The sequence below is a fragment of the Stegastes partitus genome, unplaced genomic scaffold (assembly GCF_000690725.1).
Source record: "Stegastes partitus isolate 25-593 unplaced genomic scaffold, Stegastes_partitus-1.0.2 Scaffold298, whole genome shotgun sequence".
Taxonomy (NCBI): Eukaryota; Metazoa; Chordata; class Actinopteri; family Pomacentridae; genus Stegastes; species Stegastes partitus.
Genome location: NW_007578029.1, coordinates 344,397 through 369,363, shown reverse-complemented (window position 1 = coordinate 369,363; position 24,967 = coordinate 344,397). Strand labels below are relative to the sequence as shown.

General features: G+C 43.7%; 1 protein-coding gene across 1 annotated transcript in view; it reads right to left on the bottom strand.

Moving 5' to 3' along the window:
* The window catches only part of nbeal1 (neurobeachin-like 1), a 50,346-nt gene that overhangs the window by 8,489 nt on the left and 16,890 nt on the right, over window positions 1-24,967 (bottom strand). The window contains exons 10-45 of the mRNA XM_008283140.1: window positions 24,393-24,499; window positions 23,355-23,441; window positions 20,798-20,881; window positions 19,817-19,915; window positions 19,076-19,647; window positions 18,671-18,803; window positions 18,246-18,365; window positions 17,747-18,056; window positions 17,400-17,485; window positions 17,022-17,111; window positions 16,736-16,913; window positions 16,491-16,624; window positions 14,404-14,563; window positions 13,888-13,990; window positions 13,646-13,805; window positions 11,033-11,191; window positions 10,505-10,664; window positions 9,817-9,905; window positions 8,633-9,235; window positions 6,693-6,868; window positions 6,283-6,571; window positions 5,855-6,163; window positions 5,623-5,772; window positions 5,368-5,525; window positions 5,007-5,131; window positions 3,963-4,089; window positions 3,725-3,873; window positions 3,511-3,644; window positions 3,260-3,361; window positions 3,052-3,147; window positions 2,843-2,967; window positions 2,579-2,719; window positions 2,274-2,404; window positions 1,470-1,579; window positions 1,188-1,305; window positions 39-136 (exon numbers count right to left, since the gene is read on the bottom strand). Of these exons, the coding sequence (XP_008281362.1) occupies window positions 39-136; window positions 1,188-1,305; window positions 1,470-1,579; window positions 2,274-2,404; window positions 2,579-2,719; window positions 2,843-2,967; window positions 3,052-3,147; window positions 3,260-3,361; window positions 3,511-3,644; window positions 3,725-3,873; window positions 3,963-4,089; window positions 5,007-5,131; window positions 5,368-5,525; window positions 5,623-5,772; window positions 5,855-6,163; window positions 6,283-6,571; window positions 6,693-6,868; window positions 8,633-9,235; window positions 9,817-9,905; window positions 10,505-10,664; window positions 11,033-11,191; window positions 13,646-13,805; window positions 13,888-13,990; window positions 14,404-14,563; window positions 16,491-16,624; window positions 16,736-16,913; window positions 17,022-17,111; window positions 17,400-17,485; window positions 17,747-18,056; window positions 18,246-18,365; window positions 18,671-18,803; window positions 19,076-19,647; window positions 19,817-19,915; window positions 20,798-20,881; window positions 23,355-23,441; window positions 24,393-24,499 (5,972 nt within the window). The remainder of the gene's footprint in view (window positions 1-38; window positions 137-1,187; window positions 1,306-1,469; window positions 1,580-2,273; window positions 2,405-2,578; window positions 2,720-2,842; window positions 2,968-3,051; window positions 3,148-3,259; window positions 3,362-3,510; window positions 3,645-3,724; window positions 3,874-3,962; window positions 4,090-5,006; window positions 5,132-5,367; window positions 5,526-5,622; window positions 5,773-5,854; window positions 6,164-6,282; window positions 6,572-6,692; window positions 6,869-8,632; window positions 9,236-9,816; window positions 9,906-10,504; window positions 10,665-11,032; window positions 11,192-13,645; window positions 13,806-13,887; window positions 13,991-14,403; window positions 14,564-16,490; window positions 16,625-16,735; window positions 16,914-17,021; window positions 17,112-17,399; window positions 17,486-17,746; window positions 18,057-18,245; window positions 18,366-18,670; window positions 18,804-19,075; window positions 19,648-19,816; window positions 19,916-20,797; window positions 20,882-23,354; window positions 23,442-24,392; window positions 24,500-24,967) is intronic.

Here is a 24,967-nt window from a genome sequence, read left to right as displayed (position 1 = left end):
ATTATCTTAAGTATCATGCATATAGAGTGTGTCTGCACCTTGAGTAACTGGCAGGGCGTCTGACCAAAGTTGCTGATCATGCCTTCCAGAGCCTTCCGCTCCTTTTCATCAGTGATGGCATCCAAGTCCACGGCTCCTGCAACACCAAACAGATCCTCAATACACCACATTTACAAAGGCAAGAGTTTGGACTCCATCCTTCCAAACTGATCATGTTAAAAGCCTCCATGAGTAGTCTCTCTATCAGTGTGTAGAATTTGAGTAAAAGTACCTATGTCTTTTTCACATTATGACACACAGATTAACACCAAATATATTTTTCTGTTTGTAATAGCCAAGAATTTGATTGAATGTTTGTATTTTTATTCATCGTATTTCCTCAAACAAAACCGGGTCTCTGATAATGACGATGTGGTCGACACAAACAAATACAAGCTGGCTCCTGAATACAGGCCTGGGGTAAAAAAACAGTTCCATCTAGCCAGTTTTGCTCAAGGTATTCCTGAAAATGTTAAAAATAAAGAGTTTCTCTTCACTGAATTGCGAGGGTTTTTAAATTCAATGTTTAAATGATTAGAGCAGGTGCTGTCCTGTAGCATCCTGCATGTTGGGGAAGTTCTGGGAAGCTAATTAACGTTAGCTAAAATACATGTTCTGGCATCATAAGCCGTTCTGTGTTTACGGTCCCGTTGCTCAGGTTGTGTTTTATTTACCCTCATGCTAGACGAGTGAAGCTGCTACACCGTGAGTGCAGAGTACAGCTTTCTACATGGTGATGCTCTGCTCGGTGTTAAATTAAAAAGTCGCTCTGGGAAATCCAAGCTGTTCTGTTGATTCCTGTCAACAGCGGGTCCCTTCTCTCTACAGTATTAACAGCTTAATGCGGTAACTTGGCAGCGGCAGGCACAGACTGAGACAAGGTTTCATACTTAAATATGTCGAGTAATATTGAAACAGAGGGAACTGGAGGTAAATAAAGCTTCAAACAAAGGCTCATTATCTTCCGCAGTTTCGGTAAATAAATCCCCGTTCACTGTTTGAGGAAATGCAATTTGTCCCCTTCTGTTCAGGGAATCGCTTTGTAAACAAGCCATTCAATTTTATCCACACACACACAATACTGTATGAGGAAGACATTGTCTATAAAGACTGAGGAAACACCGTGATGGCTGCTGTGGATGCTTTACCCTCATAGGTGCAGTAGTAGAAGACGTTGAGGGCCTCCACCGCTGCAGGGCCTCTCTGTTTGTAACCAAAAATCAGATCGATCCACTCATGAAGGTGGGCGGATACGTACTCTGACTCCTGTCGCAAAAACAAACACTGAGGTCACAATGCAGCCGTTCCAAAAATACATACACGCAGCTACAAGGAGATATCTGTAGTTCTGTTAAGACTAGTTATAATCATGAACAACATTCAGCTGTGGGAATAATCCCCGTAGTAGTGGAACTAAAGCTGTATCTCACCAGAGCTTTACGGTGTTTGTAGATGAAGTCCTCGGGGGACTTGGCCCACTTGGGCAGAATAACGTCATTGACTCTTTCCTTGGAAATCTGCAGGCGACCCAGATCAAAGCCTGAGGTGACGGCAGGAAGAAGGAAGGGATGGAGAAGAACAAGAGGAAGGGACGAGACAATGAATGCATTAAATATTTAGAGGTACAGTTTAGAAAGATCCACTGAGTATCCTTTATTCAAGTGTTAAAATTCAAAAAAAACATCTTTTGGTTCCGTCATTTGAATCCACATTGATGTATACATATGTAATTATTAGTTATTTTTTATTTTGCTTATCACAACTACATAGAACCACAAGAAGGTCTAAATTTAAAAGAGTGAAGCAGGTCGACAGTTTGATAGTTGATCACCTAAAGAGCCACTTGTAGCTTGAATGTTTCACTAAATCTATACTGAGTATTCCTTGGAAATGATTGTTTAAAAGACATTGCATCATTTTGTGTTTTATGAGTCTCCTAAGATACGGTCAAACGTGGTGTCGGTTTATAATAGATAAGCCACATATGACTAATAATTAAACACTAGCTGTGCTCTATCCTGGAAAGGGGATAATAAACCTTACTGTACTTTGATGTGACACGTTAGCTGACGTTATCACCAAGACTTCTGCCCTGCTCTCCACTGGTTCTCTTCACATGAGTAATTGATTTCTTGATGATGGCTGTTATTTCTTCTAATCCTTTTCTGTTCCTGCACCACTCTGTGACAGCCAGCAGACTGACAGTTACAAAGCTGTGGTCCATCAAACCTCACCATTTTGGTTCTCCAGGAATTCTGGGAAGTAGAAGAACTCCGGGATGAGCTCCTTGACGTCGTTGGGGTTGTCCATGAGGGTCTGCCACGTCGCCGGGATGGAGTGGAACTGGCGGTCGGCGCAGTCGAACCTGGGTCAGAGCAGGATGGCACGGTTTAGGCAGAAAGCTCCGATCTAGTGCTTTACACAGATACATGCATGTCCAGATTCTGTGTCTAAAATCAACATCCACAATGCAGGCAAATGGCGAGAGAGGAAAGTAAAACGAGGAAATGAAAATGGGGGAGAAGGAGGTCCTCCTCACCGTCCACTCTGCAGCTGGATGTGCAGCGAGGTGAAGGGCTCCACTCTGATCAGGTAGTGCATCACCCCAGCAGCGTTTGAGTAGTGAGTGCCGTAGTGGAACCTGTCAATGGTGCCTGTTGGGTCCTCGAAACTCTCATATCTGATGGACAAAATTCAAAGATTTAGCTGTGCTTCTTATAAAAAAAAAAAAAAAACTGCTGACAAATCTCTTTATTATTTATAGGTCTTTAGGGTGGTAATTTAGCACAGGAGTCAAACGTACTTCTCTCTGACAGCCTTGGCGTTGCGTTCGTTGAGCACCGCCACTGGCTTCGACAGATCCCTGAACACCCGAGGATCAGAAAGGTCCAGCTCCTCCGAGGTGTAGTCAGCTAGAATCCAGGGAAACTGGACACACACAACAGATCGGCTCAAATATGAATATTCACTAATCATGTGTAAAATTAAATGAGTATTGAGTGATGAACGTACCACTGGGTACTGAGCCAGGTTGTTGTACGTTCTGCCTGCAATCGTGTTGAGCTGCATCAGGTAGTCAAAGTTGGAAATCTCCCGGTTCACCCATTTCTGTGGCAAAAGAACATTTGTATGATGAGACTGATACACTTTAAACTATGCTGGCTAAAAATCCTCTATTCTCTGAATACACCATGAAGACAAAACTGATCTCTGTAATGACCTGTGTGAGTCCAGAGGCCTTGAGGAGCTCCTGAGGTGAGCGGGTTCCATAAAGGCTGAGGGATCGCAGCAGCAACATGCGGCTGTAGACCTTGTTCCTCACCTATTAAAATGAGACACACTGTTTTATTCTATATGTTTGAAGTGTATACAGCATCGTAAAAGGCAAGAGAGGAAACTTTCTCTGGTCACTTTCAAGTTGAATACTAATATCATTCAACTTTGTACCAAGTTGTGCTTGTGGCTCGTCACCTCTTTTTTGAAGTTGAGGAAGTAATTGGTCTGGTCAATGAGGAAGATCTCCAAAGCGGAGCGGCGCAGGTTGTATCGTCTGAGGTGGACCTCTCGGATCTGAGACAGGGGCCATTTGAAGTCGTGGCCCACTCCTTCAGGAAAAAAAGGGGACAGTTATCGTAAGTAACAAGTTAATTATGTTTCCTCATCACCTCTCTGCCTGTCTGCTCACCCTCCTCCTTCTCCTGGCTGCTGTCGTAGAAGTAGATGTGCTGTGTGGTGAGTTCCAGGCGACCAGGCACCACGTCCACCACTGTCACCAGCTCACAGTCCTCCCACAACACCAGCTTCTCCTTCTGGCCTGCCTCCTCTGCTTCGACCCTGCAGGACACACACCGTTTTAAAATCTCTATTCTGTCAAAATGCTCTTTTGTTCTCTTGTTGTACGGTTGTAGTATTTGGTGACTGACTGGTTGTTGGCAGCAGCAGGGTCGTCCTCCGGCAGCTCCAGGATGTCGTCTTCCAGGTCGCTGACTTTGACTTGCTTCACAGCTTCCAGGAGCAGAGGCTCTGGGTTTACGCGCTGCTGATGGACACCTGAGCGAAGCAAGTGAGACAAGTGGGGATTAAAAACTGAGAGGAGGCATCCAGAGACGGCGCAGCAGCTAATATCACATGGCAGTGCGGGAAATTAACTTCCTAGCACGCTTGTCAAGAGCTGACAACCTACAAAAACACACCTGGCAAGAGCGTGGCATCTCGCATTTTTATTCCATGAGCTTTAAAGATTTAAACTTGCTCACTTGTGGATCAAATACGTGCTACAAGCTGAAGTCTAGACTCCTGTGGTTTCTGATACTTATTTTGTTGTCAGAAAGTGGTTTAACTTATACTGAATCTGGTATATGATGCATGGTCACTTTATTATGCGCAAAACCCTGTACGGTTCTGTTTGGACTCCTATAAATATAAAATTCAAAATGTTAAAAAGAAAAAAAAGCAGTTCTTACACAGCTCTGGCTCTGCAAATAGGAAACTAAGTGGCTTGGACCAATTCACACACACTATTCCCAGCATCTCCTGTGAGCTATTTACTGGACAAGATCATGTGTCAAAACAACGCACTTGATGCCGGATAGGAGATCACAGTGAGGATCATCATTACTTCAATAAGTTTGTCCTGATTGTCCAACTTGCTCACATGCAACTTAATGAGGAAAAATACACGAAGCAGAGTCGATCATCCTCCTCGTAAAGCACATGAAGGCATAGAAGGGATATAAGTTTGGCTTAAAGAGGATTTTCAAGGTCAGTCCTCTTTAATCTGTTTATCAGAAGGAGGCTGGATGATGACATACTGTACACACACTTATCCCTCATCATCACATCCATCCTCTGAATCCAAGCAGGTCCTTTGGACGCCAGGAAAATTTTACCACAATATTCAAATCCACATTTCCTTAAAATGACAATGAAACTGTCAGATAAAGCTCACAGAAGCAGTGTCGTCTTACCCAGGTTGTCTCTGAGAGCGCTGGCCTCTCGGTGAGGATCAAAGTTGTAATTACGGACCAGCTTCAGCCTCATGCGGGAGAAGTTCTCAGCACTGGACACCCTCCAGTGCATCTCATCCTGTTGCCTGTTAGACACAGTTACAATACAAAGCCAGCCATTATTTACATCTGCACGTGTTAGTTGTTTTGTTGGGTTGTTTTTTTTTTTTACCACTGCCACCGTTTCCCTCTTATGTTGGTAACTAAATATGCTCTAAAGTAGCAGCTTATTCTGATTAGAACTCTTATTACTACAGAAGATACTACAGTGGAAAATGACGAGGCTTGCAGAGCAGAAAGGGAGAGACATTAATGCGAGTACCTGTCAGCCCAGGGCCCTCTCTCACACACCAGACCTCGCCGTGCTGCCTTCCACTGCCTGAGAGTGGCGCTGTTCTGGCTGTGCTGCTGCTTCAACATGCAGTTGTAGCGCAGGTTCTCCTGGCGGCCACGGCGTGAGAAAGGCTCCACAAATTGTTCCTGAAAGATGAGAGGAAGGGGAGAAGTTGTACAGAGTTTTTAACAGAGTAGAAGAGCTGCATGTAGTTGTTATTATTTTAATACTGAGATCACTAACCTGGAAGCGGATCTTGCTCTCGCCCCTCTCCCTCTCTCTCTTATGCAGGCTGACCATGAAGGCCTCGTAGCACTCTTTCCAGTACAGAGCCATTGTCTCATGACCCTGGCTGAACATCTCGATTTCATACTGCTTCATGTACGGGATAATCTGAAGACAGATGACAGTGAAAAATTAGCAGAGTTGCATTTTTCCCTTAACAGTAAAATTAGCAACTGAAAATGTCTCGTACATATTTGTCGAGGTAGACGCGCCACTCAGGAGAGTTGCAGTACAGCTGGAAGTCCTCAAAGAAGGACGGGCTTCCGTTGGTGTCGGGGAGCTGAGGCAGGTGCAGCTCCATGTAGAGGAGCCGGTGGACTTTGGAGAGCAGCGTTCGCAGCAGTGGAACCAGGAAGGAGTACGTCTCCTCAGTCTGCTCCTGGATGGAGCGCCGCAGGATTCCCTCCACCTTCCCCAACAGGTAGCAGGCCTCGTCCTGGCTGGACACCTCCTTGGTCTGCAGGATGCCGTTGAGCTTGGCAGTGGCCATGGCACACACCTGGGACAGTGATAATTTATCATTCTGTGTTCAAGGGATTGTTTTTTTTTACAGAAAAAACACAAAAAAATATCCATTCAGCGATACAAACAAGAAACAAACTGAGGATAAGAGTTCACCTCAGGGTCTTCCTGAGCCATGAAGCCCAGCAGCAGTCTCAGTCCAACTTGTGAGAGCTGGAACCACTGAGTGCCAGAAGAGTACCACACCATGAGGCTGTCCATCAGTGTCACAGTTTCTTCCAGCACCTTCTCTGTCCACAGCGCTGGATTGATCAGGCCCTCTGCCTGCAGGAAGTCTTGTACCATGTGAAGCAACCGCACTGCGTTCTCTGTATGTTGTGGTAACGTAGCAGCTGACGCCTCGCGGTTATCACTCACTGCCCACTCCAGCATGCGCTCCATTAGACTGAAGGAGAAAAAGAGCACAGAGTGTAAGATGTTGTTTTTAAGCCCGTCTTTGGCAGCACTTACCATGTGTTCAGTCTCTTCGCTGACTAGTGCTGTTGTCACTTGCATAAAGGGCTGACCTGAGCTTGATTTGGTCGACAGGAAGCAGCAGCTCATTAGCAGTTCCCAGTTTGGTGAGAGCTGAGAAGACCTGGCCTCGCTCCAGCCACGCCGAATCATCAGAACCCTCTACGCCTCGCCACATCACACACAGGACGATCTCCAGCAGCATGCTGCACAGCTCCTCCTCTGCCCGCTAGAGGGCGACACCAGACCAAAAACAGGGTTCTGATTAGATCATCAAATAAAGCTTTATTCATCCATCTGGTGAAGACTGTAAAGCTGCAACCTCATAGATGCGTGGCTAGCGTTGACACACAGACTCGATGTCTGCGAGTCTCCGGTTGCAGCCTTCAGTACGTCACTCCCCTTCTCTCTTTCTTTACATTTCCCATCTCGCTCCACATTCACTACCCCACAGAGGCAAAATGCCAGAAAAGTAATAATAAAATTAATCTAAAAATATAAAGAACAGCTTCTGGTGTGGTTAGCAGTCTTTATTTTGATGGTTGCTGCTCTGTAGATCTGCTATAGCTTCAGTGTGATTCTCCCTTTCATGTGTCAGTGACGTAAACCGCCTTGTCCTGCATGATTTACATACTAACTCAATGCTGCTGAGAGGATCAAACACTTTGACACGTTCCCCAAATACGACTTTTAAAATGACACGTTCAACACTGTAACTGACGGCATCCTGCTGTGGGAGGAGACCGGTTATCTCTCCTCCACCCCTGAACCTCCAGTGAAACGGCGAAATGACGAAAAAGGAGCATCAGATGAAAGTCAGTCAGCGCTGGGCTCCCTGAGGTGGCAGTGACATTTCACCCACTGAGGCGGAAGCTCTCGCTGTTTAGCAGCTTTATAACACTGACTACTGTATGAAATGAGGACACGAGGCTGACAATGAGGCTGTGGTCAACTGTTTTAGGGCTAAAAATGCATATTATGGCATTTTTAAAAAAGTTTTCTTGTAACATACGCCAGCCTCCATCTTTGCAGGATGTATGCTTGATGCAACATTTAGGTTTATAGTTTATTGTCAGATTTTACCGACTGAGCTGAAACCACTGTGAGTGTTCCCACAGTTACAGGCTTTACATTCCCTTTATTTACTTTGGATATACAGTGAAGGTGGACTACAATGTTTTCTTTTTAACTGACATTACGTTTCAGGTTGTTTCATCATTATTCCTATACAGGAACAGACTATTTCTGTCCAGTGACTGTGTTTAATCCATTCAATCTCCACTTGCATCAGAGACGTTTAAGAGAAAACTCAACCATTCTTCACAACCACTGCAGCCCTGACATGTAGTTATAGTTTTAAAATGACATCAGCCAAGGTGGAGCCCTAAACGTACAACTATAAATTAAACTTGGCTTTATTAACCCTCGGTTTAACCTCAAGGAAAAACTCCCCAAAGCAAGTATTGTATGTGTCACTCCATTGTCCAAAAATATCCCACTGCACTGGAATACAGGCTCCTTGATTACACACTTGATTACGTGTTTGCTAAAAATTAAAGTTCAAAAATTAAACTACATATATTTGTGTCTCAGCATAGTGTGGCAGGTTTTTTTTAACTTGCTTTTTTCCCTATTTATATATCTAATTATGTGTATAAATGTATGTATTTGTATGTGTTTTTATTGCTGTGCTGACACCAAAAGTATGACCTATGGACCTTAATAAATAGGCTAAAGTGGTTAGATTCAAATCAAACCTTTTTACTCTTGGCCTTCATTTAAAATAAATGATTAATATTCTTCGATATCAACTGAAATTAAACATTTTATTGTAATGAATTTTTCAGCCCTATCATTTAGCCCTTCTGGTACTGGTCTGTTAATGGATTTGTTGAAAATAACAATGGCAAATGGCAAAACACTCCCTAACTCACTACCATACAGAGAAGATAAACAAAGCTGTCTGCCAGACTCATGTGATCTCCAATCTCACCTCAGCATTGTTGAAGGACTCCCCCAGTGAGATGTTGTCACTGAAGAGGAAGCTGTCTTCAGTCAGAGACGAAGTTGCATCTCGATCCCCGGAGACCCCTGGGAAAGGCTTGGAGGTCTCTAGCGGTGACGGAGTACTGGGCATGCTCCCCGGGGTCTGGCTGCCACTTTCCCCGCCCTCGTAGGCCTGCAGATGGGACAGATCCAGCGTCAAGCCCCCTGACTTTCCCACCACCCAGGGCTTGACGTGGAGTTGCGGCTCGGTCGAGGCAGAGGACGATGGCGTGTCAAGAAGCGAGATGACGTCGCCGTTCTCCAGGCTGTCCACAGAGCGAGTGTCCCCGATGCTGATCCGGTCATCCTCCAGCCGGTCCAGGCGGCTCGCGCTGCCCGCTCGCGTCCTCCTCTCCAGCGGCAGCTCCAGGCGGTTGGTGCCGCCACTGGTCCGACTCAGGTCCAGGCTACACGTGCTGATGGTGTCAGAGCTACGCAGCGGCAAAGAGCCGTCGCCACGAAGGTACAGCCGCATGAGGGTGTCCTGCCAACACTGCTGCCTTGAGATCTGGACGGCGGCATCCTGTTGGGACTGGAGCAGCTGGTACACCTGAAGACAGAGGAGGAGAAAGATTAAACTTTAATGATAACTGCAGGGGGAGAGAGTTATGTAACACCAAGAGGTAAAAGATAGGAAAGAAAAACAGTCTGCTAAGGATCAAAAAAATAATCAGAATAACTTCTTAAACTGGTGCTTTCTACATTAAACACTTTAGTAAACACTTTAGTAAACATCTGCTGCTTTACATGACAACAAGCAAAACGTACGGCTTTCATTGTAAAACAATCAAAGAAAATGCATCGTCATCAAGATCAGCCCCAACAGCGATTATGTACCTAAAATGCATCTATTTTTAGACGGCGGTTTTAGAAATTACAGAAAGCAGCAGCAGCAGCAGCAGCCACAGTTAGCTGTTCGGTGAAGAGCTGCAGGTCGGGAAATATTGAGTGTGTGTGTGGGTGAGATGTAAAATAAAAGAAAGGAGAAAGGAACTAGAACGTAAAGTATAAATCATCTGATGCTATTAATTGATCGCTGGAACCCTCCATCACTTCTAGCGTCTGCTGTTGTTCGATAGATGTAATTAATAGCGCGACTGTCTGCAGGTGTAAGTGCAGGTGTTTCCTCACCCGCTTGCAGATGATGAGCCGTACGCTGGGTCCGGCCCGGTGAATAAGCTGGACCAGAGCCATCAGGTCCTTGTAGTTCACCACTTGATCTGCAGATTTCAGACACACACACACACACACACAGACACCCATAAGCCTTAGCATTTATGCAGCTACAGTATTGATTGGTACTTCCATGTGCTAATGCTACCGTCTGTTTTTACCCCTAATGACAGGCAGGGGAGCAATTCTGCCCATAGCCCTCAACCTAAAGCCTGTTCCAAAGTATTTGTCAGACATTTTTTAAATTTCCTGACAGGTATTCAGTCCTCAGTGCCAGCGCTGTACGACGTGGAGTCAAATTTAAGCTGAATCCACGTTACTCTTCTATCTAAAGAAAATGACTAATGAGTATTGGCTGAACAAAATTGATTACATTAATTCAGGGAGCAATCACGTAATGGCACTGGCCCTAATGGACAACAGAGAATACGCATCCCTGTGAAATGACCAGTCCTAGGCTTTTAACCTGGACTGGATCTTCAGGATATAAAGGGAGACAGCGTATGTAGTATGGACAGGCCTGCTGCAGCGATTATACATAGACAACAATCTTTGAAATCTGATCATTATTTGCACAAAATAATTCTAAGGTTACACGAGTTCAACGAAAGAGCAGAGTAAAGTAATGTAAGACGCACACACTGACCTGTGTGGAGGACTTGGTTGAGCAGACAGCGGATCAGGGTGGGAGTGATGTGAAGTTCAGAGAAGAGCAGCGACAGACCGGCGTAGCCTGCCTCCCTCAGCCGCACACGCTGCTTGTTCTTCTCATAGACACGATCGCAGCGCAGCATGCGCTCAAACAGCTGCACAGAGGTGTTGAGTAGAATCAGTAAATCCACATGTCTGCTTGGTAGAGTTACCAAAAGTCACTTTGACGTTTGTGTGAATGAAATGCGTAGGCTCTGTACCAACACTGTCAGAAAACTTGAAAACATTAAGTTCAATAAATGAATCTCCACACTTGCACTATAAATTAAACCTTTGTGAAGTTCCATGACTGTTGTTCTGGCTTTTCTCACTTGAAAATCCACTATTATGTCCAGTATACCCCAGGAATTACAGAGCTACTGGTGGCTTGTTTAACACTAATGAGCAACACCATAGTGGCAACAGATAATGATGGGAGGTCAGGGTAGCCGGTGTGTCCCAGGCGTATCTGCCTGTAACCCACCTTAAAGACGAGCTCTCTGAGGCGATCTGAGTGTTTGTTGTTGAGAAGGAGAGCGTAGCAGCAGTCGGCTGCCCCGGGCTCAAAGAGGAGCAGGAAGAGCTGGTCCCTGGCTGGACTGCTCTGAAGAAGGCTGAGCAACAACTCCAGGAGACCGCACAGCTGCAACACACAACCACAGCTAATATTAACCTACAGTACATCACAGCGACGGCATCTTTTTACTGCATTTTTAAGGTTGCTTGTTTCAAAAGACTTTTACCATGTATTAAGAAAAAGATAACACATTTAAAAACAGCTAAATGGTCTATGACTATGCATTTAATGTACCATGTGACTCAGCAATAACACAGTTAGCCGAAGCAGTTCCATCACAAGAGCAGAGCAGGAACATGATTAAGCAATAAGTAAATCACAGAACATTTATCTGCAATAATGTTGATATTCTATGGATTGATTCTGTTGTTTACTCATAATTAAAATGAAAATATTCTTTGGTTTGTCATTTTTCTGAGTTGTATTATTGTTAATATCAGTACTTTGGTGGTTTGAACTGTTGGTTGGACAAAACATTACATTTGAAGACGTCACCTTGGACTCTGATGAGGATATTACTGATCAAATAATTGATTTATTTAAAAAAAGACATCATACTGACCAATATCATTGTGTAATGCAGCTACTGTGACTTATTTTATAATTAAATAATCATTAGTCACAGCTCTATACAATATTTATGTCTATACATATGCAACACCATGACGATGTTTAAATGATGTTTATGCTTTGATAAAAAAACATTTTTTAAGATATAAATTATTAAGAACGGCATTTGGAAACTTAATTTGGCTTTCTGAATGAATAAATTATATCAGAGTCGTGACAGATGCCAAGCGGTAAAGGAGGATAAAGTGAATATATTGACCATATGCTCAGAGTGGGTGATGTAAGCCTCCACACACGCTGATCAGTCAAACCTTTAAAACCACAGACAGCTGAAGTAAGTAACATTGATTCTCTTGCCAGAACGGCACATGTCTGGGGGTGGGATATATTAGGCAAGAAGAAGTGAACACTCAGTTCTTCAAGTTGATGTGTTGGAAGCTGGAAAAACGGGCAGCGTAGGGATCTGACTGACAAACTGTGGTGGGTCAGAGCATCTCCAACAGCAGCAGCAGGTCTTGTGTAAGATGCCTGGGATGCAGTGACTAGTACCCACAAAAGAAAGATGCAACGAAGGACAACATGCGAACTAGCATCAGGCTCACGGGCGCCAAAGACTCCCTGATGCATGTGGGGAGTGAAGGTAGGCCTGTCCGGTTTCATCCGACAGAAGAGCAACTGTCACATAAATTGAGCATCACAGCTTCTTGTATGTGGAGCTGCACAGCCACAAACCAGTCAGAGTCTCCCTGCTGCTGCCACCAAAAGCTCCAACAATAGACACGAGCATCAGAACTGGACCATGGAGCAATGGAGGAAGGTGGCCAGGTCTCATGAATCATCTTTTCTTTTAGGCTATGTGGACAGCCAGATGCATTGTGTGATGCTCTGGGCAATGTTCTGCTAGGAACCTTGGGTCCTGCATTAATACAGATGTTAGTTTGGCCCGTACTACTTTGCTAAACCTTGTTGCAGACTATGTGCACCCCTTCATGGGAACAGAATTCCCTCTAACAGCAGAACAATGCGTCCTGTAACTCGGTAAACATGGTTCAAGAAGGGTTCAAGACTTCAGGTTGTTGAGTTGGCCTTCAAATACAGCAGAGTCCAACGCATTGAGGCGCCAAATGACAATTTCCAGAACTTAAAAGATCTGCTGCCAAAGTCTCTGTGCCTCACAGGACAGATAAGAGGTCGGTCGAGGCCTCGGAGGAGAACAGTTGTTTTGGGGACACGAGGAGGATCTGCACAAGCTTCGAAGTGGTTTTAATGTTGTGCCTGATCAGTGCAAGGACGTCCAAACCGACAAACAAATGAGACGGGGCCAAAGAAAAGGAGAACGGTATGACAACAGGAGGAAATGGATGTCACCAAGTCCTGCGAACACTCTATCAGCCAATAATGGATATAGCTTACAGAGAGGAAAAACTGTTCAAAAATAATGCAAAAAGACAGATGCTGGCAAAAAACAGCTGCCAGGCAGGAAATGAGCAGACAGCTTCCTGTACAGGCACTGCTGCACTGCTGGAAACTCGAAATCCTGCAGAAAAAGGTCACTTCGTTTCACAATGAAATCCTCTGATGGCAAGAGTTGTTGGGATTAACCGGTTTCACAATATATGGGTCATCTGGCAAGTGTACACCAATAATAACTTGACCTACTCCAAATTTCTTAGACGCCAGCCTGACACATCTGAAAGTAGTGTTTTTTTCTAGCTGCTGACTGGCTTCCTGGAAGGCTGAAAAAGAATTAACCTTGGGTTCATGGTGAATACTGTACTCCCAATGGTGCAATTTAGGGGGTATTCTGCTCCTTGTTGGGGACAGTCTCATTAAGCTGAGTGGCAGAGTGAAACAGAACAAGCAGCCAGTGATGATTTAGCAGCAACGCAATGGAGAAAATAGCAAGTTCCTACCTCTACATGTATTTTAAGATCTGAGGATGCCTCTTACCTGGTCTTCGTCTCCGATTGCAGCGATATATCCCAGAATGCTGTGCATCTCCTCCTGTGACATGCCCTTGCTGATGTAGTACTTGATGAGGCCGCACAGAGACGCCCGGATGGTCCGAATGTCATCCTCGCTCAGGTCACTCTCTTTATTACTGTTCCTCCTAAAGCACAGAATAGACGGCATTTTCGTGAAATACTTGGGGGTAAACAGAGACGTATGAACTTTGGAGAACCGAGTCTTACCCATAATAGAGGCGTATTGTGTCCAACAGAAACTGAACTCCGTATTTTTTCCTGAACTGCTTCCTGTTGTCTTTGATGACAGTGGACATGTACTGGATGTGACCTTCATGAGGATAAGGAGCACAACTGTTATAATCAGGGACACACTCTGTACTGATAATACAAATATATGAGTAGAATATAGATATAGATTGACTTTGAAATAGAAAATATGACGTATTTAAGACTGTCTAGTTCCTTTTTTATCTGTATTCTTTCCACTATCATTCAACCTTTACATTAGGATTACAAACTAAACCCTAGTCTAAACAAAGGAGTCTCTTTCAGTTTGTTTTCTTATCTTGTATTCTGTTGGTCATCTCATCTAAATGCACTTATTGCTTGGTGGAGAACTAGATGAGGAGATAAGTTGTCTGATTTCCCTTCTTTGAATCTGTCCTGATGTAATCTTGGTCGGTCACCGTTTAGCGTAACTCTTATCGCAGGCGTTTTCAAACACAAACATGTGAATCTGACCTATGCGTAGAGGGAAGTCTCCTTTGTTCCAGATGTTGAAGTTGAACAGTAGATGTGTGTGGAGCTGCTGCAGCAGAGCCTGGTTCTTCTCGTATGTCACCTGCTCTATCAGCAGCTGCATCGCAACCAGCACGCTGACGTCCACGTGACCCGCCGGCAGCTAAACACACACAGCAACAAAATATGTAAATACATACGCCACTATAACTTCAAATATGACCACATTTACCGGCGCAGATGCAAAATGATGACACGCAAGAGGAGTCAGAGAACAGTAGGCTACTCAGATGATATTAAAATGAAGCTGAGAGATGCACATAAACCACAATGAGGCTCATTAACGAGCAACGTGTCACCCGTAACGCTGTCGGCTTAAACAGATAAGGAGCATGCAAGGATAGGGAAACACATTTGTGGTTTATTTGGATATTTACCAGTTGCAGGGTGTGGTTACTTTCCCTCGAGCAACTATTACCGCATCTAAGACATTTTCGCTTTATCTAGGTCTCGGTGGAGGCTTTTATTTTCCCATGGTGTACAAGCTGACTCAGAGGTATTTCCAAGCCCTCGCTAAACAAATAAATACAGAGGCACTTGCACCAGACAAAAGACAGGGGAGGAAAGGGGGGAGAAAGAGAGCTTAGGATTAAAGAATGAGCACATGAAGGACATGGACAAAGGAGAAGAGAAACACAGGCACACGGAACAAATACAGTCGGACCTACAGACGAGGACAAACGTGTCTGAGGTGAAGTAATTCTGCCGGAGGAGGTGCAGAAAAATTCACAGTTCTAACACCATTCTCATACAGCGTGAGTATGAGTGGCCTTTTGTCTCACAAATGAAATGAAGTCAATCAGAGACCCTTAATTCCTTCACGACAAGCCCTCTCAAAGTCAAACTAATCCAGTTTGAATGGGGTGAAAAACAAAAGAGGCTTATGTCCTTCTGGCGTGGTCTCGTGTAATTAATGCATTTTGTAAAACACACTCAATTTTGAGACACTTTTTGTGCATCCGAGCCCGAAAATGCTTTTTAAACTTCCCTTAAGAGATCTCAATCCTTTCTCCATTTTACATAACTGCAGGAAAGAAAATGGGACACAACACTTCTGCTAAAAAAAATAAAAAACCAAACATCTGAGCTGAAATTTATTTGTGTGACTCATGCCGGATTTGTAATATTGAACACCTACGTTCACCGTAATTAGGTTACTTTAGATTCTTTAAAAGGTCACAACTTGCAGATTCATGTTGGTGGTGTAAACTTCTTCTTCTAATCTAAGCTGTAAACATTTCAGTACAGCAAACTGTTCTCCTCTGACATTTACAACAGACGGAAATAAAACAAGTTTGGTAACGACATGCTTACAGACGTATCTGTTAACCTTCTGAACTTCTTTGATTATCCACGATACAAAAAATGAACTAGAATCAACATGTCTGACACTTTCTAAGTGGCCACAGAGAGAGGTTACAAATCCTGTTTAAAAAGATAAATAAATAAATAAATCATGGCTCTACAGACTACAAACACATGCATCTTCCAACAACTTGCTGACAATGTGCTCCTCTGCACAGCATTTCAAGCCATGCTGCACTGATGCTATTGATCAAGCATGTTTTATTTTGCTCTCAGTCTCTCTAATCAGCTACAGCCTGCAGTTCATCTAAAAAAAAATCCCTGAAATGCTAAAAACATGAGGCATGTTGAATATTTATCTATATTTATTTATTTTTTGGTGACATATTCAAACGTTTCAGTCTTAGATTTGTTTAAGTTTCCTGAGGAACGCACGTATTTTGAAGGACAGTCAAAAAGTTGAAAATATTTCTGTTTTTACAGTTTTTGCCTCGAACAAACTTTGCTAAATTTTAATGCTTTTTTAAAAGATAACACGCCATTTGAACCTGCTGGCAGGCTTTGGGGATCAGAGGGTTAGCTCGAGGTACTGATCCATGTGAGTTAAGTAAACATAAGAGATACTGTCACTGAACCTGATGGGTCTCTTTCTGTGCATAGCGCCCGTAATTCAACCCTGACACACTGGTAATATTAGTCATGTGCAAGATCAGGTTTGAACAGACCTTCTGCAGCAGAGCTCCCAGTGTTCCGACACCATGCGAGTGCAGCAGGTTCTCCTGGTTTATCAGGTGTCTCTGTAGGAAATGCTTCAGCACTAACAGGAACGTGGCCACCAGATTCTTCTCCAGGCGTGCCTCTGAAACAGAAAATGAATATACATTTATTCCTTGGCTATTTTCTGACACAATGCTCACAATACAATTGATAGAAATATAAATGTATTCTTGCTGATTGTGGCAGAACAAACCTGAGGCCCTGTTAGATGGGAGAATGACCCAATCTCCATCCGCTGGTGTGGTCACATCAGGAGTGATGAAATCTGATGCAGCTGCAGGATCGCTGTTCTGTTGATCAGGGGTCACCAGGGCCAACTGCTCCAGTACAGGGATGAGGACTGGCAGGCCGCCGACACAGTTGATCATATCCTGACAGAAATCGATACACATTCACATAGCATATATAGCATGTCCATGTAGTTTATGTAGAGATATTCCTCTGTGCACAGAGCAGTGACATGACAGCATGAGCTGCACCTTGATATCCCAGTTGACCACTTTGTTCCCTGTCAGACGTCCATGCAGCGTGTTTGGAGACAGGTCCAGACAGATGGGGTTTCTACATGCCTGTTAACACACAGAGAGCATCGCAACTTTATATTCTGCAATTAAAAATGACAAATCAGGCGACATGATTATTCATATGGATAAAAATCGACTGGCTACTTTAAAGACAGCTCGGGAAATAACTTCCTGCTACTGTACTAACCCTCCTATTTTACAAAGCCACAACAGGACGAGTCTGCATCTCTGATTTAAAACACACTGATCCAACCTCTTCAATCACATCCACTGCATCCTATATGAAGCTGATTTCTAAGCTTTAAGAAAGAAATGCTGAAGTGGTCCAATCACCTTGGGCGAGTAGTGCAGCAGCAATTTGGTGGAAAGATCGCCGAGTTCTGATTCTTGGGCTTTAAAAGGAGAGATGCAGTTTGGACCTAAGCAGAAAAAAAAAAGAGTCAGATTCTAAGACAGAGGAAGAAAGACCAAATACATTCTTATACTTTCTTTTACTGTAAATTATGACTTGCTTTCTCTTTCATTATTGCTATTCTCACATGCATTCCCTGCTAACAGTGTTGCTGCCTATCTGTTCTAACAAACACCCTGCATTGTTCATCCCACCATACTTTGTCATTTTTAAACCTCTCCTCCTCCTCCTCCTCCTCTTCCTCGCCCATCATCTCATCCTTGCTTACCAGCACTACAGATGGCTTTAATGTGGTTCTGCTGCAGGGGTTCATGAAACACCATGACGCTTCCCAGCTGGCCCTGCAGGGACGTGGGGCTTCCCCACTCACTGTCCTGGGTGCCTGCTGAGATGAGCTTAGTCACAGATTCTGGCTTTCCTCCCAGCAGCCCTCCCCAGGTCTGCGACGACAGGATGCCGCCCAGTGAGGAGCGAGTGGTGGGTGTGGTGGCGGAGGAGAACGGAGGGTCTGGGATCTGCGAGGGTGGCGGAGTGGTGGTGCGGTGGCCTGCTGAGCCGATGCAACAGGAGGTGAAGGGCTGTGGGTGAAGGGCAGCAGAACAATACAGACGGGTGAACAAAATGCTGGATGATGTGCATTTAACACACCTAAAGTATATTAGAAACAGCAAAATGTGACCAAATGAAGTCACACAGTCTGGTTAGTTGACCAAGCTGCCAAGAAGATGACTAATTTTTAAAGATAAACCATTAAGTTCAGGCCTCACCTCTGTCATTGTGGGGTACTTGAGGGGGGCAGATAGTTTCTGCTGTCCATCCACATAAATGTAGACAAGACTCTGTCCAAATGGCCTCTTTCCTGGTACATGCACCACACCGATGCTGTGCTGTGGACAGAAATTCAGACACAATCCTTTGATCCTAAGCCACTGCTCTCTTTAATCACTCTGCAGAACATCAGGTTAAAAGGTGTTAATCTTCTAAATAAGAGGCGCCATTAGTGTTGCCACGCTACAATATTCAGATCTTTCTGCCTAACACTGGAAGCCCTTGGAAAGGTAACAGAGGTTCAGATTTTAGTGCTGTATTCAGTGCTTTGGAGATTTCTATTCTGCCTACATTGTCACATTTCAGTGGCACCACCCTTTCAGTAAATAAATGTCAAAAAATGATGTCATTGAACTTGACTCACCCAGAGGGAGTCACAGAAGCAGTAGTCAGGCAGCATGACAGTGACATACTCCTTCTTTGTGCATACAGCCACCACCAGCACACCCGCTGAGCTAATAAAGGCCTCAAACCCCGTTCCTCCTGGGGTAAAAAAGCTGTGCAGGATAAAAAAAACAAAGGATTTAAGTAAATAACATACGTCTGCTGCTAAAGATATTTGGCTGTCCAAACCTGATAACTCTGGGAAATATGTAAAGAACAGACAATATGGTAATATATGTGCCAAAATGAAGGTTTGATGACCCTAACACAACAATTTCATAAAGTCATGATCTTGTGTTCTTATTTTTCAGATACCACCTTTAACATTGGTCTCAGCAATAAATGTATTACTCATTAGTCCTTCATAGATGTCTTATTGTCTCACCTGTAAAGCTGTTTCCTCTTGTCTTTGCTGGGTGGGCCCAGCTGATCCTGGTCCAGTGACAACCAGGCGAGGAAGCTGAAGGCAGACCCCGGCCAGCGCTGCACTGTTGGAACTACAATCCCCGCCATGCTCGGCGACAGGTCAAAGTACTGCATGGCACTTTCCAGGCCCTGCTTGCGCACCATAGCCAACAGGGCTCTCAGTGCAGGGCCTACGTAGGGATGTGCTTGGTTGGACTCTGGAGGCCTGAGGAGGCGCAGGAGTCCCAGCAGTTCCCTGGCACTCAAAGACTGGGAGCCGAGTGAACCCACTAATCCCAAAAGGCTTTCAGCGCAAGCTCGGTGTAGCCGTTCGTGGCGCTCCAGAGCAGCTAGAGCTCGCATGACCATGGCGGCGTTGACGCAAGTGGCACGGGTCTGGCGGTTGAGGCAGCTGAGGCGGCGGAGCCAATCTGCGGTGAAGAGCTGCAGTTCTGATGAGTCCAGCTCTGGGAGCCACTGGACCAACAGCAGCAACGGCTCCACATTACTGATGCCCAGGAGGCCCACTGAGGTGTGCTCCCCCTCCACTGCCTGCACATATAGACAGCAATAAAGATGTAGAATACACAGAGGTAAAACACTGCTGATTACTGGATTAGTTAACTAGAGTAATCTCAGGTACATCATTCAAACATCAGGATGGTAGACAAACCAATAAAAGGTAAACAAGATTTGCAACAAACAGTCATCTTTCTCTCACCATGTTCATCAGCTCTTTGAGGAGGTGGCGGGATGGCTGGCCCAGAGACGTAAGCACTTCATACAGGTGATTGTAGCCAATTCTCTCCTTAAAAACCTCCTACAGGGGCGACATAAAAAGCAAATGTAAAGATATAACGCCATGGCATCTGAGCTACGATACATAAGCTCCTTTAATTGCATAATACAAACAAATTTAGTTCAAATCCTATTGCTTTGGAATGCATTTTATGGTTAAACCTAACAGCTCACATTCCCTTGTCTTTATAACTTACTTGTGGTGTACCTCAAGGCTTGATTCTGGGCCCTGTTCTTTTCTCTATTTACTTAGCAACATAATTAGTAGACATAAGACGTTGTTTAATTTTTATGGAGATGATACACTCATATCATCTTGTCAAAAAGATTCTTGTACTTCAGATGTCCAAAATGATTGTTTTGAAATTATTATATGTTGCATATTTGGCACTTAGATAATTACTTGCTCTCCAAGCCTGATGTCAAAAATTTAAAAAAGCTTTGCAACCAAAAACTAAATCCTTTGCCATAAATTTATGAGACATGTTTGGTTCAAATCTGAAATTTGACAACCAAGACTTAGAAGTATCTGCAAAATCTAAGTATTTGTTATTCGTGCTGTCTTTTCATTTTCTCTTAATTACTTTATTTATGTCAAGTTCTTAGAAAAAAGCACAAACACACTCTGCAATAAGTCCAAAATGTATCTACTTGACTTTAACTAGTACTATGAGATGAGAAAACATTCCCACAATTTCATCTTTCAGCTTAAAATCTAGCCCTTTAAACCGGCATTTAACGGATCTGTAGGGCTGACACTGTTAAATACAATAAGAAAACTACAACAGAAGTAAAGTTACAAGTATGTTTAGACTCTCAGCCTCCTCAGATTATGTCAGGAGTTCATAAAAATGTCAAACATCAGGAATGTAGCAAAAAAACAGAACAAAAATGAAAACACTACCTTAGCAGCTGGCGATTTGTGCATCACTGTTGTCAGAGCTTTGATGGTTGCTACAGCAAGGGAGTCTAGTCGCCCTTGAAACACCTGAAAGAAATAAACTTCTCAGTCACGACAGCTAAAAACACATTCTTTCAATGGGTAAAGTTGATGGTAATAGATGCCACAAGTCAAATCTTCTTTTACACCAGATGGATGTTATTTATATGGGCAACAAGCATGCAGGCAGCTTAAAGTCACAAGGTTTGTAATTCTGAAACAATCAACTCATTTAAGACTCTGAAAACAACATGCATCACATTATAAAGAACAAAAGGGAAACTTAGGTAGATGCCTTGGAGTTTGATTCAATTAGTGTTTGCAAAAAAAAGTGAGTAAAATCATTGATGATGGTTAGAACCCTGTTTGTCTCTGCAGTAGGGGCTGGCATCAAAACTTGTACTGCAGATGTCATAGTGACGATAAGGAAAGAGTCGTCTTTCTGCTCCAGGTAAAGTCGCAATTCCTTTTAATAGCGTGAAGATGTGACTGGAGCAGGAAGCTCAAAAAAAAAAAAGAAAAGAAACACGCATCTCAACACACACACACAGCCAGTCATAGATATACCTCACTCTTGTTTTCTCACATTGACACACACAAACAAAGCATGCAACCCGTAAAACACAAACACATCTCCATCCAGCTCTGTCCTGCTCATGTCCGACATGTTCCGGGCTACTGAACCCGTCATTTAATTAACGTGGGTTGAGTCTCGGACCAGCTGGAGAGGGACTGTGGCGAAAATCAAACACTTAGATCAGTGTCACGGAGTCCAGATCACCTCAAACCACTGAACTCTGTGAGAACACACACCAGGCCATTGTGATAGCATTCCAGTTGAACCCATAGTATACCGCAGAAAACCAGGACAACGTGGAGGGGAAGGGGGGAGTGAGGAGGGCCGGGGGGAGGTGTGAAGAAAATGGCGATAAAATCAATAAGATGACATAGCTGGGGAGGAGGCACAGAAGTCACTCCACAGCAAGACACCAACGTTGCGATGCTAATTGGCCATTTAGCACCTTGGCCCAAGTCTGGTTTTCAAGTTTGTTCCCATTAAATCTGCATTACGTTTAAATCTCCCTGCTCCAATTTACCCAAACAGATGCTTTAATCTGCAGGGCTCGACAGAACATTTCTACTGGTTACCTTGGAAACAACAAAACCTTAATGCTTTAAAACTTGACGAGCGAGTTGCAGCATCTGCCTCTGCATCAGGTTACAGCTTCTCCACAACAAAGGCATGTCGGTGTGTGCGTGTCCTCCACCTGGATTCACATCATTCAAATCAATGGAGAGATTACACCTTATAAAAGGGGCTTTGTGAGAAGACAAGCACAAAGAGTCAAATGAATGCTGCTATACTCTGAGGGGAACAAGTGACCTTTCTGGGAGAGATGATTCTGTCGTTGACGCTTCACAAGAGACGAGCCTTAAATGTGTCAGCCAGGTTTTGTTACTTCACTTGAATTCCCTTTTTCTAACCAGCTGGGTGGGTGGAGGTTACTGAATCTCTACTAAGACAATTTGGATAACGTTAAAGGAACAGTTTTGGGAGATTTGCTTTTCTGTTTTTTTATTGGCGGTTCACACGTCTGACAGCGAACGAAGCAAAAAAAACTGTGTGCAATAGATCTATATTCCATCTTCGTGGTTGCACATATAAACCAGAATTACCACCTTATGGTTCTATGCCTCTGTCAACCAGTCAAGTTACAGTTGATATCAAGGTCTGTCGAAGCCAAATGAAGCTACAAAAGTTCTAAACCAAACATGCTTCACACACGTCTTCAACCCAGCAGCACAGAAGATCGGTACAGTCCGCACAATTTCCAAGTTAGGACTCAAGACTACCGTCGCCGTTCCATCCAAATGTTAAATATGCTCACAATGTCCCTTTCTCTTCCTAAGTTATGGTTTTGAATAATGTCCAAGAAGTCTGTACTTTTGCTGAACATCATAAAGTCACAATGAAGTCGACCTTTTGGGTATAAATGTCATTGCTTCTATCATTTGAAACTATTGGACAACTGGGGGGAAGCTCTGTCATCATGAATTCTTGAGTTATGACCAAAAAATTGTGTTCCCAAAATGTTGAGCTTTTCCTCTGAGTAACAGATCTGTGCACTCCAAGTAACACTCAGGTCACGTGTGAAAGCATCTAGTCAACAGAGGCACACTAGTTTGAATAGAACTTTATCTAAAAGTACATTTTGAAATGTTTTAACCTTCAATAAAACAGTTTTAGTTGGTGTAACCAGTGATGCGGTTGTCCTACAGCCATCTGATAATCAGGTGATTCGATAAGAGGATTACTTTTTTAAATTCATGATCCAATTGCTAATAATCATCATGAGGGTCCTGCTGTGGAGTGGCCATGTGGCTCTGGTGAGGTGAAGGTGATGGGACTTGGCAGCAGCAGATGAGGGTAAGGTCAGGGCAGGTAGGCGGATGGTGTGGGAGGAGGGGGGGGGGGTCAGGTGAGGTGAGGTGAGGTAGGGTGGGGCTTTCTCGGCGGTACCTGAGAGTCCCTCTCTCCTGTCAGTAACCTGTTGTTGGTTATATCTTTCTGGTCCTTGTCTGCCGCCGTGCACCTAGCATTAACCAGCTGACACACACAACAGGCAACATGTCAACAGAGCATGTGGGGAGGTCGACAGAGAGAGAAAATGGAGACAGGGGAGAGACAGAGGACGGTGCAGGGAAGGAGGAGGAAAGATGTTGTAAGTGGAGGAGAGGGTGAGAGGTTAGAAGCCGTGACCCTCAGCGAGGGTCACTGCGTGGAGGCGTGTTGGTGATCCAGCCTTGCTGTGGGGAGGCAGACATGCAAGGTGGGCAAAATGCTCCTTCTCACACTGAAACTGTAACAAGTAAACAGGATATACAGAATAGAGCACAGAAACTGCCTCGTGAAATACCTCAGCTACAACAGAGGTGTAATATTAATCAATCCAAGGCATAATTCTGACTTGTGGATCGTCATTAAGGACGTTTCCACTCCTCATTTTTAAATCCACTACAATTATGTGATAAAAAAGATATCAAACAACATCTAAAGTACTTCCTTTTAGTTCCACATTGACAAGCTACAATAAAATCCTGTTAAAATGCATTTAATATAAACTTAATATATCATCATATACTTGGCAGTAAGCGTGTTGCTCATAATTCTGCTAAAATTATAAATTAATAAATTAAATCTTGAATGAATAATCTTGAGCTGCAGCTGTGAATGTTTACACTGTCCACTATTTTGCATTGTGGGATTGCCTCTTAACTAAAACCATTGTTCCTTTTTTCCTTTACATACACAATAAAACACAACTGCAAACAAGCAGCAAGCTGTCCTGCACGACTACGCAGTGAGTCCTCCTATACAGTACATACAGCCTCCTGTTGTTGTATCAGATACAGTATATGATGAGGAACAACCAGGGAGTCAGGAGAAATATTTCATTGTTCCCATTTCCCAGCAAGACACTTGCTCAGAATTATCAAACACCAGATCATTTTCTGAGCTGCATCAGGTTATAAATAGTAGGAAGGCCTGTGCTTTTACCTTGCTGTTCTGAAGCAGTCGTGTCAGATGCTCAAAACAGTTACTGTTGAGGAAGATGGCTTGTAGTACTGGCCTGTCTGAACACAGGAACATGTCCCTGATAGTATCTGAAAGACAGCAGGAGTAATTGAGAGAGACAGAAATAAAAACAGAGGGTCACATTAGCTTGACTTGCATCATGTCATGACTAAACACAATAGAACAGCTGAGTGGAAACACAAATGTTGTGTTGTTTAACCCTATAAACCCCAAAACCTCTCTATTTATCCTGGCAAAAATCTGTAAAAACAAGAAAAATCACAATCTTTGAACCAATCGTGTAACTTTCAGTATCTTTAGAAAAAATATCTGAGCTAAAAATCTGGATATTTCAATGTCTCATTGCCAGAAATTGCCAAAAATTACCTGCTTTCAGCGACTATATTCTGTAACAAACAAATAAGTCTGTGCACCTCGGTGCAACCGTGAAGCCACGACTAACTGAGCTGTGCACCGACAGTCATGTGACAAAAATTAAGGGTCTTTCAGTTGAACTGGGCTTTACAGCACACTGTTTACAGACAGCAGACAGAAGA